Source organism: Cnephaeus nilssonii, assembly GCF_951640355.1.
Source record: "Cnephaeus nilssonii genome assembly, chromosome: 14".
NCBI lineage: Eukaryota > Metazoa > Chordata > Mammalia > Chiroptera > Vespertilionidae > Cnephaeus > Cnephaeus nilssonii.
The window spans coordinates 15737046-15752615 of NC_137085.1; the positions used below are offsets into that span (position 1 = coordinate 15737046).

At 48.0% G+C, this 15570-nt stretch overlaps 1 protein-coding gene across 1 annotated transcript in view; it reads right to left on the minus strand.

Moving 5' to 3' along the window:
• The window catches only part of TTLL11 (tubulin tyrosine ligase like 11), a 193253-nt gene that overhangs the window by 36752 nt on the left and 140931 nt on the right, over positions 1–15570 (minus strand). The window contains 1 exon segment of the mRNA XM_079789791.1: positions 1517–1768. Within this exon segment, the coding sequence (XP_079645917.1) occupies positions 1517–1768 (252 nt within the window).

The window sequence follows — 15570 nt, forward strand, 5'->3', positions numbered from 1 at the left end:
GAGCAGAAAGACAGAAAGTGGGGTGCTGATCACTTTGTGGAGTCATTAACCAGCCCTAGAACCCCCCACTGCCAAACTTCCTGTTATATGACAGAAACTAATTATACTATCTAAACCATTTATAGGTGGGTATCTATTACTGCACATCCAATGCAATTCCTAAGTGAGTCAGAGGGTGTTGTTATTTTCTCAGGGAAATAACAAGTGTCTGTTGACTTTCTTGAAAATTTCAACTGCCTACTAGAAATAATAATCAGACTCCCATTTAACAAACAGCTCTCCTGAACTGGGCACTGGGCCAGGTGTTTTATGATATATTACATCCCAACCTCATGATAACCTTGCAAGGCAGGAGAGATTGTTCCCATTTTACAGATGAGACTCAGAGGAGACAAGGGACTTGCCCAAAGTTACACAGTAATGCACTTGGCTTTGAAGCCAGATCCCAAAGCCTGTGCTTTTCCACTAGCTTTCCTTTTGCCCCTGAAACTAACACAAAGCTCTTCTCAAAATCACCGAGCAAATACTACTTCAGGGTTACTGAAATGGCAAAAATTCTGCTGATACTGCCGTTTACCATTCTTTCAGAAACATCAGAGGGCTAGAGTAAAATTCCCTTAGAGAAAACTAGGACAAAAATCGTTCCTGAGTCAAGACTTCTAATTATTTGCTTTAGTGAATAAACCATGAAGGGTGTGACTTTGAGGAGCAAGGTAGAAATAGTAAAACCAACGATGAGAAAAACAATGGCAGCATCAATGCTGACAGTTTGTCTGAGGTATACAACACACTGTGCTGGGGTACAGGAAGCTTCACCCCATTTGATAGGTCCATTGAGGTTCAGAGATGGTCATTCATTTGCCCAAGGGTTACACAGCTAGTACGTCCACGTGCTCCTGTATTGCCCCCAAGTGTCCCAGGTAAGAGGCAAATAACGAATAATCTAAAGAGATTAAGTGGCAATGGCTTATTTTGCAGGCGTCAGCAAAAATCTAGTTTTATCTTGAAAATCATGCAAAATTTGTATTATACTCTATAATATAACCTTGTTATCTTTATAATAGAGCAAACGTGTTAAATTATTTATTGACTGAATTATTTAACTTTTCTCTCCTGAAACTTACACTTTGGAAAGATGTACTTGTCTCTTGGCTGTGGCTTCATAAACGCTCCCCACACAGCCACATGCTGCTGGGAGAACATCAGCCCAGTTCAGGAAGCCCAGGTCTGTCTGAGTCCAGGGGGTAATGAATTACTTATATGTGGTTTAAGGATCTAGTTCAAGGTAGCACAGAATTGTTTTTTTTACCACAACATAAGGTTGTGAATGCTGTCATACTCATAATATCCATTCATTCATTCAACAAAGACGACACTGGTCAGATCCAACCGTAGGGGGCCCTGACCCAGCACCACAACCCCCACCCAGGAGCAGTAGGGCAGATGGGACTGGCCTGAAGTGGGGCTGGACCCTACCCTGCCCACAGCCCAGGTCAGAAGGGCTGGTCTCACTGACCTTATGAAGGTACGGAAGCCTGTTGGTCCTAACTTCATTGTCCCCTTGATTCCCAGGAACCGGATAAACAAGTTTGCCATCCTGTCCACCAGGCGCAGGTAGTTGAACTGCTTGGCGTACTTGGGGAACACCTGCTTGAGGCAGATGGAGGGCAGGTGGGTCTCAGGCTTGGGGTTGCCTTCCGAGGCGATGGCCAGATCATTGTTGGAAGGATCTTCCTTTCCGGCTGGTGGGTTCTCCAGTTGCTGAGACCTGAAGCACACAAGGCATTAAGGATTGAACCAATTGGAGCGGGCTTTACAGCACAGGGAGACTTTCTCTTGCATAATCTTTCCTTTAGATTTATAGCAACCTCGGGAGGTGGGTATTGTCGCCATTTTTACTGTAAAGACCAGAGAACTGACTTCAGAGAAGCGACCTGCCCACACTCACAGAGCCAGTCCATGCCAAAGCCAGGATTCAGACCCAGGACAGGCCTGCACTGGAAACTTATGCTTCCCTCGTCCTACCTTCCCGGTTTCCCAATAGGACAACTTCCTTGACTATATGTACTCAGGATTCAAGAGAATACTCTATTATGAAACAGTCTAGATTTGATTTTTAAACTCTTACTTATGGGTAGTAATTGAATAATTAAGAAATATAAAAATCTCATTGAGGGTTGGCAAGAAGCCATAGGCACGGTTAAATGAACAATTTGCAAAGATACATCAGTTATCTGTTTCTAGGAATAGGCACAATTATATTTTCGGGCTTAACTATTTTCTTATTTGGAACTCATACAAAAAATGCTTATATTACTGTGATTCCTTAGTCAGGATGTTGTATGAAATTATTCTGATATTCAAGAAAATTCAACAGTGTTCTGGGGATACAAATGCTCCCTCCTGCAAAGGGGAGCAGCCCAAGTTACCAGGGGGCGCAACTTTCCGGCAGCCAAACTGGCTTTATCCTCATCTCCTTCAACTGGAGACAGGAAGTAAAAGCCAGGTGGTTCCTTCTCAGATGAAATGAAATGTTCTCCTATTAAGGTTACAGGAAGAAAGATGTGAAAAAGCAAGCGGCACTGTTGCTGGAAGTTAGCGCTTAAGTTACTGGATAAGTGGCAATCACCAACTTTATAAGCGCTCATTAAGTTGTTGTTAAAGGGAAGATTGGGAAATGTACGGTGTGAAGTCACTTAGTGACCAGGAAAACAGCTCAGAAAAAGTGCCAATCGACACAACTGTCCCACCTGCACGCTCTCGTGTGCTCTTCACGCAGCCCTGTGAGGTAGTCTGTGGTTATTATACCCCCGTTCCAGATGGAGACACTGAGGCGCAGCAGGGTGGGGCACCTCTGCGCCCTGGCTGGCCCCGAGTCGTAAACCCGTGCTTCTCACCAGTGCTCACTCCGTTTTGCCATCATTACTCTGCAGCACATCACATGCACGTCGGGGCTTACAAAACCCTAAGTACTGCTATTTATTGTTTGCTTTAAATCGTTTTTATGGGCTCTAATAGTAATTCATGCCCTTTGTAGACAACTTGAGAAATGTGTTACGGAATCAAAACCATTTGTAACCCCACGAGTCAGGGATGAACTGTGTTAACGGTTTGATTTATCTGTAAAGTTAGGATCACATGACACGCAGTTAAAATCCTTCCACTTGCACGCTGTAAGTATCTTCCTGTGGCACTGAACATGTTTTCAGGAGCTCAATTTCTCATGGACACGCGACGTTCTGTATTGTGCCTGAACCATCACTGAGCTAAGGAGTGAGTGTCTGCATGGCCTGTCTTTGACTGAATAGTCAGGTGACCTAAGTGATGTGCTCCCTCAGAAACAACACATGTGACTAGACGCAGCCTTGGAGTCATTCTGTCCAATGACGTCATCGATTGCCTTTTATTATGGTCTAATGTACATAACATGCACTCGCCATTTTGAAGTATTTTGAAGTGTATGACCCAATGGCATCTAGTACCTTCACAATGTTACAAAACCCTCTCTAGTTCCAGAACAGTCTCACAATTATGTCATTTTAGAGAAAAAACCTTAATCCTAGGTAGACATCAGTACCAACGGGCCATTTAATCAGCAGGCCCTCCAGCGTGGTGGCCTTAGCTCGGTTGTCCTGGTGATGGGGACCTCTCAGGTCTTCCCGATGGCATGTCAGAGGATGTCTCCCTCCAGGGTCTACAGCCTGCATCCCACCTGCCCCCAGAGCCACACAGCCTTTCACATTTCTCTCAAGGGCTGCAGCACTTAGCGGGTGGATGACCACCATTCCCTTCCTTCCTGCATCCCAATTAACAACCTCAAGATGAAAAGGGCCTCCCAAGCCACAGAAGCCATTTTCCTGGACTCAAAACCACAAATTCAGGGGGAAGGGTTTTACTCGACTGGAAGAAGGTAGTAAAGATATAGCTGATATATAAGAGGAAATAAAACAATGAGAAATAGTATCTTTGCTGGAGATAATTCCAGTTATCACACTGAGATCCAGGTTATCACAAATACTATAAAATCCTGTTTTTACTTAATAGCACTTTAATGGAAATGTCGGGCTTATGAAATAGAAGTGACTAGTAAAAAATATAAATCCAGTTTACTAGTCCTTTGGGGTAGTTTTTTAAAATTGAATTTGGTGTATCCTTGATTCATTAAAATAGGGGAAAGCATCCCAGAATGGTTTATTATCATTTTTCAAATAAAATGGAATTATTTTTATTAAAACTCTTGTGAAAAAGCACCTAATCTCTATTTTGCCTGGCAAGCCAACTGTCAAAAATCACCAGTATCTACTGGGGACCTGCTATATATATTTCAAGCATTGTGCCAAGCAACATATCATTTCATTTGCCCCTCATAACAATTCTGTGAGGTAGGTAGAAACTGGTCCCATTTTACAGATTAGGAATCTGAGGCCCAGAGAACCTGAATACATGCCCAACGTCACAAATCAATAGTGGGATCAGAAGTTATACTCAGGACTGTCTCACTAAACACTCTATGTTTAGTTCACTATATAATTCTTATGCTAATAATTTGATTGAAATCAAAGGAAAGACTTTTCTTCTTCTGTATAAGCCATATATATTCCCAGAAATTAACAACAGAGAAAGGCAGACAAAGCAAGGTAAAGTTGCCGATTCAGAGAAGGCGCTCGAATTCTCTCAGAGAAATACTTTCCATTTTTAGTTAAGCATCCCTTCGACAATTTATTCATTCATGAGCCACTTCCCAAGCACTTACCTGTCCCTGGGGCCTGGGACACACAGGTGAGGTGCGCACAGTCCAGAAGCACTTGACCCAGTGGGGAAAGACAAGCCCCATCCATAGCAATCGTTGAGGAGGTGGAGGTGGCCACGTGAGTGTCCAGAGTTGGGGACCAGAGCATGTGGAAAGAGCAGGTTTGCTGGGTCTCAGCAGGAGGCGGTATGCCTGAAGAGAAACAGGTGGGCATATGACCTGAAAGCCCATGTGGGCCTGGGTCTCATGGGATCTGGAATGTCAGACAAGGGGGCTTGGGTTTGGTGGGTTTTGGGGAGAGAAGTGCGGTGAAGACGAAGGAATCTGAATCTGTCAGCGGGATTGACCCTGATCGGGGATGGGTGATACCAAGAAGCTACTGGAACATCCAAGTCAATAATTCCGAAAGCACGGGCAGTCCCTGGACCAGCAGCATCAGCATCACCCGGGAGCTTGTTGGAAATGCACATTCTTGGCTCCAACCCAGCCCTGTGGACTCAGAACCTGTGAGCGAGTGGGCAATCTGTTTTAGTAAGCCCTGACCTGATGCTGATGCTGGCTAACGTCTAGCTGAAAGGTGACTGTAACTGCTTGACCATGGGGGACAGAATGCCCTGGCTCCTGTTCCCGGCGATCCTGTGATCCAGCAGGAGAGCCTGGTGGGCAGTGGCACTGCACTGGCCAAGGGAGGTAAGCGGGCTTCCTCCCCCATAATTTGGCCGAGACCTGTCCCCACAGTCACTTGGAATTTCACATGCACGTTGGCATTCTTGAGGAAACTGCTAGCTATGTGTGGCAGACGTCCCTTAAATTAGCTCAGCAGCTAATTTAAAGAGTTGGAGGATGAAGGCACTAAAAATAAACATAACTACCATGTCGTCCAGCTCTGTCACTTGATAAATGTCTGCCATCACAGAGGCCCCATTTGCTTGATGGTGATGCTATGCTATTTGAAGAGAAGGCGACAGACTACAGAATGGGTGAGGCATGTGTTTCCAAACTGATGAGGAAAAAGTCTGAATGAGAGATCTTTGTCTGACGTTCAAGTCCCTAGAAGACCTAGGCCCACACTGGGTCTGTTCCCACCTGCTCCCCTTCATCCGCTGGCCTCTGAACGCTTGCCTGGCCACTTCCACCTCACTTGGCCGCTTTCTTCCATGGCATCGTGTAACACCAACAGGGACACACAGTGTTGACGGTACTGGCAGCACCTACTATGTGCCAGGAACTGTCATTAAAAACAATTAATCTTATAAAATCTTATGAAGGGGTGTTATCATCACTCCCATTTTACAGATGAGGAAGCCAAGGCACAAAGATGCAAACTAAACAACTTGTGGATCAGAAACCCAGGAGGCAGAGTTCCTTATTTCTAACTACTGCACGATGCTGCTTCCATGCACGGGAGTAACCAGGCACTGAGCACCTGAGGGCCAGGTGGGTTACCTGTCACATCTCCTTTGACCCTGGCAATGAGCCTATAGATTAGGTACAGTACGTGGCCCCATTGGCCCTATTTCTCCTGATGAGAAAAAAATCAGCTTCAGAGAGGTTAAACCACTTTCCAAAGGCTGCTCCGCTACTAAATGGCTGAGAATGAGGATTTGACCTGGATCTATTTGAGTTCAAAGCCCAGGTGCTTTCCACTCTATCACACTACAACTCATCCGAGTTACACAACTTCTCTGAACTCCTTTTCTCCTCCCCTACAGAAGTCTCTGACTTATGGGGTGGTGTGAGGCTTACAAGGGAGAGTGGCTGGGAGGGTGCTGAGCCTAAGCCCAGCACACAACTGTTTAGGACAAAGCACAGCCTTTCTAGAAAGCACCCAGAGGCGTTTGCTCAGAGGCTTGTAACTGACCTCCACGTGATGACCTGGGAGGGACCCGCATTTGTCTGGGCGGGGCTGTCCCACGGATTGCCAAACAAATCAGCTCTGGGCTCACATAAATCACTGACGCACAGTTTGTCGCGTGTGAATTAACGACGGGCCGGCAGCAGCAGCAGCAGGCCAGGTCTCTGTCCCTGCTCGGGATGAATCCCCAGAGCTGCCTGACCCAGGTTCTGCAGGAGCATCTTCCTGCCAAGCCAGGCAACGCATGAAAACAAGGACACTCTCGGGGGCTTACTCTATGGCTACCGTTTCCACAACCAGAACTCACACTACTGTGGAGCTGGGCGGGCCTTCAGGGCTCATGGGGCCCAGTCCTCTCATTTTCTGGATGAAGGAACTGACGACTCATTTTTCAAAGACCTCCCATATGCTGCTTTTCTAACAGGGCTCTGCTCTGCCCTCTGCCCAGAGCGGGTGTCTCCGCCTCATCCCACTTGCTCTTTGTCTCAGAGCTCGGGCAGTTAGTGAGCTGTACCGTCTCACAGGCCAGGGAGGGGTGCGGCCAAGTGGTCCGAGGGAGAGGCAGGGGGTGCTCAGGCTCCCTGCAGATCCCAGCTCTGCACTCTCCACCTGGGTGACCTTGGGCAAGTCAGATAGCCTCACCGCTTCAGTTTCCTCTCATGTAGACCGGGAATAATAATGGTACTAACCTTCAGAACTGATGTAATTACAGAGCAAAGGAAAGCATGGTGCTTAGCACAGCCTCAATACCTGTGAGACACCTTGATTAGATTCACCACATCTTTATCTCCCGTGTGCCATCATCACGAGAGGCCCCCAGTCCAGTCACCAGCCTCAAAGGGAACTCAGGAAAGTATGGAGTTTCTTTAACCAATTTCCGACATTCTGCCCCACCCCAGCCCACGTAACTGGACACCAGACGGTGGCCCTGTTCCTCTAGGCCACCTGGGGAATCTCACCGCAGACTGCCTAAGCTCGGACTGCACCTGCCTCTTGTCCCAACCTAACTAAAGCCCCACATGAGTCCCATTTTCTCAAGCCCCACTAGACATTTGCCCCTTATCTGATACCCTGGCTCTCTACTGAGGGTTACTGATGTCACAAAACAACGCCACAAAGTAATTGCCTCTCTCCGCATACAGAGCAAGTTGAACTGTGGGCTTAGAGGGGGCACTAGCAGTGACCTCATTTTCCTTTATGGGGAAGTCGAAGCAACGCCACTTGCTTAAGGTGGTGGCAAAGGCAGGCCCACTTCTCCTGACTCCTTGTCCAGAGCCTTAAGAAAATTTTTAAAAAAAGGAGAAAACTACATCACAATTGGGCTGAAATGCCAGAGAGGCTGGAACTCGCACTGAGGGAGAAGCTCCAGGCTCTCCCAGCCACTCCGGCAGGCAGGGCCCAGAATTCTTTTGCCCCAAAGGGTTGCCGAGTCCCTCCTCAGCCCTTTGAGTACACCACCCCTGTCTCTCTGTGGACGATTAGGCTCGTGCTAGCTTCTTACAGAAACCCGGAGAAGGATGTTTCAAACTCTGAGCCTTGTCTGTGCTGGCTGCCCAGGGCCCCACTGGGCAGGCACGTCTGGTCACTGCCTGCTTACTGCCCTGTCTTCCACATTGCACACCCCTCCTTCTCTCTTAAATGCTCGTTCCCAATTTCCCCTTGAAAAATGCTCTTCCTTCCCATCTTAGATTCTGTGCCACCTTTTCCAAAAAGCTTCCCAAAGCTATTGGAGATAGAATCAACCATCCCTTTCTAGACAACCTTCCAGATTTGTACATCATCATCATCATCATCATCATCATCATCATCTTTTCTTCACAGTCATTATCACGACTGAAAGGGTGATCTGTGCAACTGTTTGATACCTGTTTCTTTTACTAGATTGACAGCTGGGAGGGCAGGCGGTGCTCTCATTTATTATGACTGCATTTATAGCCTCAATACATTCCTGGCACATAGTAGGTGCTCAGAATATCTGGCAGTAAATATAGTAACTGTTTCAATGAGTTCTCATGACAATTCAATTAATTAGACACAATAATTGGCTCAGGTTCACGTTGGAGGACACTGAAGCTGGGAGAGTTTAAGTGGGCTGCTTAAGTGATAAGCTGAGACTGAAACCGGTGGCTGTCCCCAGAGACCACATTTTAACCCCTACACTACCACAGCCCTCTGCTTCTGGCTTCCAGAATGAATCTTTCTTCCTCTTTTTCTCTCTGATTACTGGGAAGACCTGTCTATCTCTGGAGAACAGCAAGGCACTATGTGACAACCATAATCAGTAGTTGTATTAGCCTCTTTTACAACCTCCAAAATTAGCAGAGAAGGCCAACTTGGGCTTTCATTGTCTAGTTCTGCTAATGAAGGGATCCTTTTAATTACATGCTTAGTGTCTATCTGCAAAACAAAGCGTTTTAGTGTTTAAACACAGTTCTGTACCAAAGTCTAGAGCTGTGTGAATACAGACAATAGGAGGAAAACCATGTGTAGAAGTTATTTTTTTGTCGAGACTGTAATTCTTTTTGGCATTCAATTTCTTCTAAACTCAGTTCATTTTCTATAGGGATCCTAATTCTCCTTTGTATACTGTGTGCCCCGTGATGAGGATCCAGGCATTCAGTAGGCGTGTCTCACGTCAAATATCCTTCCCTCTCAGATTTCCGATGAAATGGTGGCTTTGTGAATTTCACTTGCTACTGATTTGCCTTGAGGGTGCTCCCCACCAAAGGGGTCCAGTGCGTCCTGCCGGTCAACCCTGCATTCCGGGTGTTGAATGCACAACCATCTTCGCTGGATTGTGTCCCAGGGGCTCGTGGCGTTTGCATCCCACTTTCCAAGGCAATTTTGTGTGTCTTTCTGTATGGGATTTGCACTAGTGAGTGAGGTCCATGGAGCTGATCCCACAGACTGTCTGAGGCAATGCAGCCCTGACTTTGCATTTGCACTTGGTCAGGGGGAAAGGAGAGTAACTCTTACTGAGCCCCTCCTATGGGCCAGGAACTCTCCAACACATTAATTATCCTGGTTAGGCCACACTGAGACCCTAAGAGGGCAATACAGTATTAACCTACGCTCTGGAGCCAGCTTGTCTGGGTTGGAATCCTGTCCCTAACAAGCTGGGGACCTTGGAAAGGGTCTTAACCTACTAGTGTCTTTATCTGTGTCATGGGAATAATAATTCTACCCCTGTCATAGCAGTGCTGTGAGAATTAAATGGGTGAATACAAGCAGAGCATTTAGATCCACACCTGGCATGCGGTAAGCACTCAATAGGGGGTAGATGTTATCAAAGCTAAAGTCAGGTTAAATGAAGTACCCAAGGTCACACACCTAACGGTATCATGTGGTAACCTGGGTCTGTCTGACTTGTGTGGTCCTGTTTTTTTCTAGGCTTCAATCGAGGTTAGGGAAATCCTAGGGGGTTCTCTGCTGGCCCCCCACTAGGAGACTACAATCTCAGCCTTCACCCTGGGAGCATGACCTACAGGAAGTCACTCTGCACACCCTATTCCTGCCTGACCTCAGTGTGAGCACACTGGTTTCTGTCTCTACTGCTCCAAACACACTGGTCTCTCAGAGTTGACCATGGACCTCCTGATTGCCATTGACCTTGCTCTTTCTCCAGCTCAGCTCTTCACAGCATCTGATGCAGTTGGCCACTCTTTCTGAATGCATCTGTGCCCATGCATTCTCCTAGTTTTCCTGTTCTCTGCTCTTCCCCTGAGGGCCCTTACTGGTAGGTGGTGCCTAAGCCTGTCCTTGACCTGCTTCCTGCCCTGCATAGCCTCCCGGGGCCACCTCATTCACACACAGAGATGACTCCAAGGTCCCCTTGCGGCCTGGCTGCCTGTGTCCTGCTCACCCCTTTGCCCACAGCCAGGTCCAAATCCTGCTCGTCCTTGCAAGCTCACTTCAAATGCCAGGACAGGCCGCCCCTGGTCCCTCCCACCCAGAAATACTCTTCCAATTTCCCACAGTACTTCCTTTCTTGTGGAATCTGTCATTTTCTAAACTTACATTATGGCCATTGAAGCCCGTGGCTTCTTTCTCCCATAGACTGTGCGTTTGAAGAAAATAAATCCATTTTTGCTCCCCTCATAGTATTCCCCACTTACTAGTAATAGGTGATACAAAAGCAGATGTGCTTAGAAACGACGGTGTAAGATACGTATTCTTCAGGACAAATAAATGAGGAATTTGGTGTTCTTTTGCCCAAAGGCAAGAAAACAGACAGGGTAATCTCTGGGTGTCATTTTCAGCTTAAGGTTCTATAAAGACATTGCTTAGCGTAATAATACAACCAAAGTAATTTATGGTAATAAGAATAATAGTCATCCTGGGTCCACTCTGTACTAAGTGAATGGCCTTGGGGAAGTCGTACTATTGCTCAGCCTGCTTCTCTTCTGTAAAACTGGATGGAATGGGATGACATAAAACAAGAGGCAGGCATCCTGGCTGGAGTGCTAGAGAAATGGTGGTTATCACTCACTTGACACATTTACAGCATACCCTCCTCAAAAATCAGGGCCATCGGGTCAGCGCAAGCCCAACCTCCTCCGGGAAGATTTAACTGCCTCCTCCAGTCCACAACGTTCTTTTCCTTCGAGAACTTTGATCCTAACAAAATTAGGTTTTAAAAAAATGCAGCTAATAAATTAGGCATGCATATTAGCAATCAGGTCCAGAGAGCAAGTCGAACTTTTTTCTTCATGCAATTTGAATTCCCCTAACAGAGTTGTTGTCAAAATCCATTAAAGTATTTAATTTCACTTGTCATTGCACAATTCCCCAAGCAGACATCCAGACAGTTCACAGAGCTGTTTCTCACAGAAGTACTAAATGTTTAGTTATCATGGTACATCTTTTCAGTGATGTCTCCCTGATGGCTCGAGAGACTCTCAGAGATTGCTTAAGTTCAAGTATAAGGTTAGGGCAGGGAGGCAGAGTTGTAGGGATTACACATCAAGCAGGCCTGGGTTTTAGCACCAATGCTGCCAGTTACTAGCTGAGTGTCCTTGGGGAAGGTACTCAACTGCTCTGAGCATCAGTTTCCTCATTTGGAAATTGGTGCACAGGATTTTAGTGAGCATTAAATGGAACACCAAATGTAAAGAAATGTGAAGAATGCCAGACATATCATTGGTCCTCAATACGAGACAGCTTAAACATCTCCGAGATCGGGGTCTAGAGACTGCTGCACACTCGCCACCCCCTCAAGGGACAGCCTTAATGAGCAGTGTATTTATTGGGACAACAGTGGCCAGAATCATCCAGTCCTGACACTTCCTTCTTTCACAGCAGCCTCTCCAAGCACCATTCAGACGCATGAATATCCCACTTGACCAACTTACCTGGTGGGAATACAAGGTCTCCATGCCAGTGTGCATGTGGTGGGGACCCCCTCTCCCAGAAAGAAAACAAAAGTGAGTCTGTCATCTGGTTTCCCTACTAATGAACAGCGAGCTGAAGTCAGAGCTGGCCTCTGTTGGTGGTCATGGCAACCATGACCTACCCTGTCCTGCAGGGGAGCAAGGGGGACATTTGGGAGGTGGCGGAGGGGGGATGAAGGGCCAGGTTCATGAGAGAAATACTCTCATCTGTTAAAAAAACTGCTGGCAAAAGTACACCCCTCGCCAGGGAATGGAGGAATTCCAGTTTTTATCCTGTAGACCTTTGGTGATAACTGGATGTAGAGGCTACCAGAAAGGCCAGTTCAAACCTGGTGAATGAGCAGATGTAGACTCCTCAGCAGAGAGAGGGAAAGCGCCTTTTGTGCCTTGTGTCATGCTCAGCATTTGGAGAACGGCGGCCTCGCGCCTGCACAGGTGCCTCTTGCTACAGTGCAGTGCCCAGTCTGTGTTTCCCATCTGTGGTCTAATGCAGCTGGGGAAGAATAAAGCAGTGTGCCCATTTTGCAGGCAAGAAAACTGAGTGCTACAACCACAAACTGGTGAGGACTGACCCTTTCCTTTTCTCTTTCCTGATTAGCGTCTGCCTCCCCAAAGGCTCCATCCGTGACAGTGCTTCAATGCTTCCCTTCACTCTTAAGCTCTGTTTGGCTTTTAAAAGTCACCTTTTAAGTCCATCACCTGCCAGTCAAATCCACTCAGACATCCCACTTGCATCCAAATTGAACAGGATTTGCTCCCCAGCCCCCGCCCCCCCCCCAACGGCCTCTTGCCATTTCCATGTTGTTATTGGCAAATTCAGCCTCCCAGGGAGCCAAGCTCAAAACCCTCAAGTAGGCTTTGGCTCCTCTCTCTTGCTCACCCTAGTTTCTGGGGACCCGTACTGAAGGCCCCCACTGTCCCCTCTACATTCAGAGGCTCTGATTCAAATATTCTGGGGAGTCCGAGCAGCGGAAGCAGTAAGTGCCGCGGTTCCACAGAGACTGTGGGGTCAAGGTGCCTGGGCTCTTGCTGATTTCATGCCTGTGTGCTAAGCACCTGCTCTCCTTTTATCCTCACTACAGCCTTTGAGGTTACCATGATTCTCACCAGGACTCCCATTTTTGTATGAGACACAAGAGTGGTGACCTAATTTGCCCAAGGTCACCTGGGTTGGCTCCTGGGAGAGTCCCTCAGGAGGGGTAACACACCTTGATTTCAGACTTCTGGCTTCCAGAACTGTGAGGGATTGCATTTCTGTTTATGGTAACATCTGATGGTAGCCCTAGGAAGTCAATACATACAAGGTCTCAGTTTCCTCATCTCTGAAATGGGTAACCTCGGAGAGCTACTATGAGATCATGTAACTGAAAAGCAACTAGAATGGTGCCTGGTGCACCGTAGGTCCTCCACACAAGTTACTTGAACCAAACTAAGAAATTCTGAGTCATTATCTTGGAAACTTCTCCCCAGGGCACCCCTGGCGAACTGCCTCCGTCTGTAATATCAGGTTTGTAAAATGTTTAACTTAAGAACCCAAGAGCCAGAAGGAGGAGCCACAGGGAGTATCTGCTCCAAGCCCAGGTGCAGGGGATGAACGGAAGTCGGCAGAGACGTCTGTGTCCTTGTGAGGCTGGTAACTAGTGCTGGCCCGGCTCCAGCTCTGATGAGCCTGTCACAGTGGGTTTCACAAAACATCTGTTTCAGGAACAAGCCTGTTGTTTCAGGCAAGCTCTAGAGAGAATGGTATGTTTTTCCTATACTCAGCCATGACATGTTCACTGGAGCTGAATATTTCTAAATGTGACCAATATCTTAAGTGGCAGAAGCCCATCAAACTCCTCGAGAACACAGATTGCTTGTGGGCAGCCCAAGCGGCTTGGCTTCCTTCGTGCCTGCAGACCTGCAGCAGCGTAGCAGTTGGGAGAGGTGGGGGTGGGGAGTAGCGAGCTCTCTGAAATTGGTCCCTCTAAAGGTGATGCTTAATTCTGCAAGGGAGTCAGGTCCCCGGGCTTCATGCATATGGATGCCCGCAGTGGTCCAGTGATAACCTGCAATTTCTCTCCCCACGTTAATCGGCTGCAGTTGGCCGCTGAGAACTTGAATGGGAAATGCACTGCCTGTGCACATATCAATGATCCCTGGGACTGAACTTTGCTGGACTTAACTTAATTCCAACTCAGATAAGAAAGCACCTGAGCAGCATCCCATGTGAAGTGAGCGGATCGTGTCTCGGCATGAGATGGAGAGAGGGCCAGAAGGCAGACCAGCAATTAGGAACGTGACAGACACTTTCCCTGCAGTCCCGCAGGTGAAGCGGGGATGTGGGCCGAAGATGCAAACTCCTCCAGATCCTCCGGGCAGAGGCTCCTTGGGAGCAGACACAGAAAGCTGTCCTCTCCTTTGTCCCTGGGGTAGGGATGTGATCCGAGTAGAGTGCTTCCGCCCCTACAGGCAGATCAAGTCCAGAATACGCCTGCCTTCAGACAGTCTCCTCCAGGGCAGCTGGCGGGTGTGCTCCTTGGGAGTCCAGCCTGAATGGCTCTGGGGTGGGGCGGCGGGGGCCTGGGGTGAGCCATGCCCACTTCCCAGTGAGCCCAGAGCTTCCCCACTGCAGTCTCCACTCCTATCTTTGCAGCCTTGGCCTCCAGTCCCTACCCCATATCTCTGGGTTCCAGGCTCCTCTTGGTCTCATCATTGACCCCTTCCTCAGCAGTCCACTGCGGGGGTCCCAGCATGCCATGGGGGCAAGCCCATCCTGTGACCTCCACCATTCTGCTTACAGGCGCCCCCAGCCCTCCAGAGCCCCTGTTAGCACTTGCCACAATTAATCAGAGTATAGGTTTCACTCATTTATATTTTGTTTATTGTCCATCTCCTGCCCTCTTACCCTGCAAACTCAATAAAGAGGGTCAGTTTCACAAAGGCAAGGGGTTTGATGGCTTTGTTTACACTGACTCCTCAGTCCTGGCACACAGTAGGTGCCCATGAGTGTTGGCTGAGTGAGTGAATGCGTGAATGGCTGGCTCCTCTCTGTCTGCAGAATGGAGTCTAAACTCTCTGGCCTGGTCAAGTCCTCTCATGCTCTGGCTGTGCCCCTCTCAGCCCTGGCCATACCACATTCCCGTGTCAACTCCAGCCAGACTGCGCTGCTCACAAGTCCTTCTGTGATGTCCCGGCCTGGGCCTTTGCACGTGCTGTTGCCTCTGCCCAGAATGTCATATGTCACCTCGCCCCACCCTTCTGCTGGCACGGATGCCCTCCCCCAGTACCCTCCATGGCACCCTATTTTTACTTCTTTTGGAGTCTTACGCAGACTGTAATTGCTCATTTACTCAGCAGCTGTTTCTAAACGCCCGGCTCCACGAGGGCAGGATAATCTCACTCACTTTCGATTCTCAAAGCATGTACCAAAGCACACTGCAGTTGCACAGCTAATGTCTAGGGGAAAATGAGCCAGCTCTTGAGTCGCCACTGCTTTATGTGTGAGAAAGGGGCCATGCCGCTCCTGCAGGGAACCCGAGGATTAGAAACAATGTACAGAATGGGCGGCACCTACCACCGCTCCTGGCACAGGG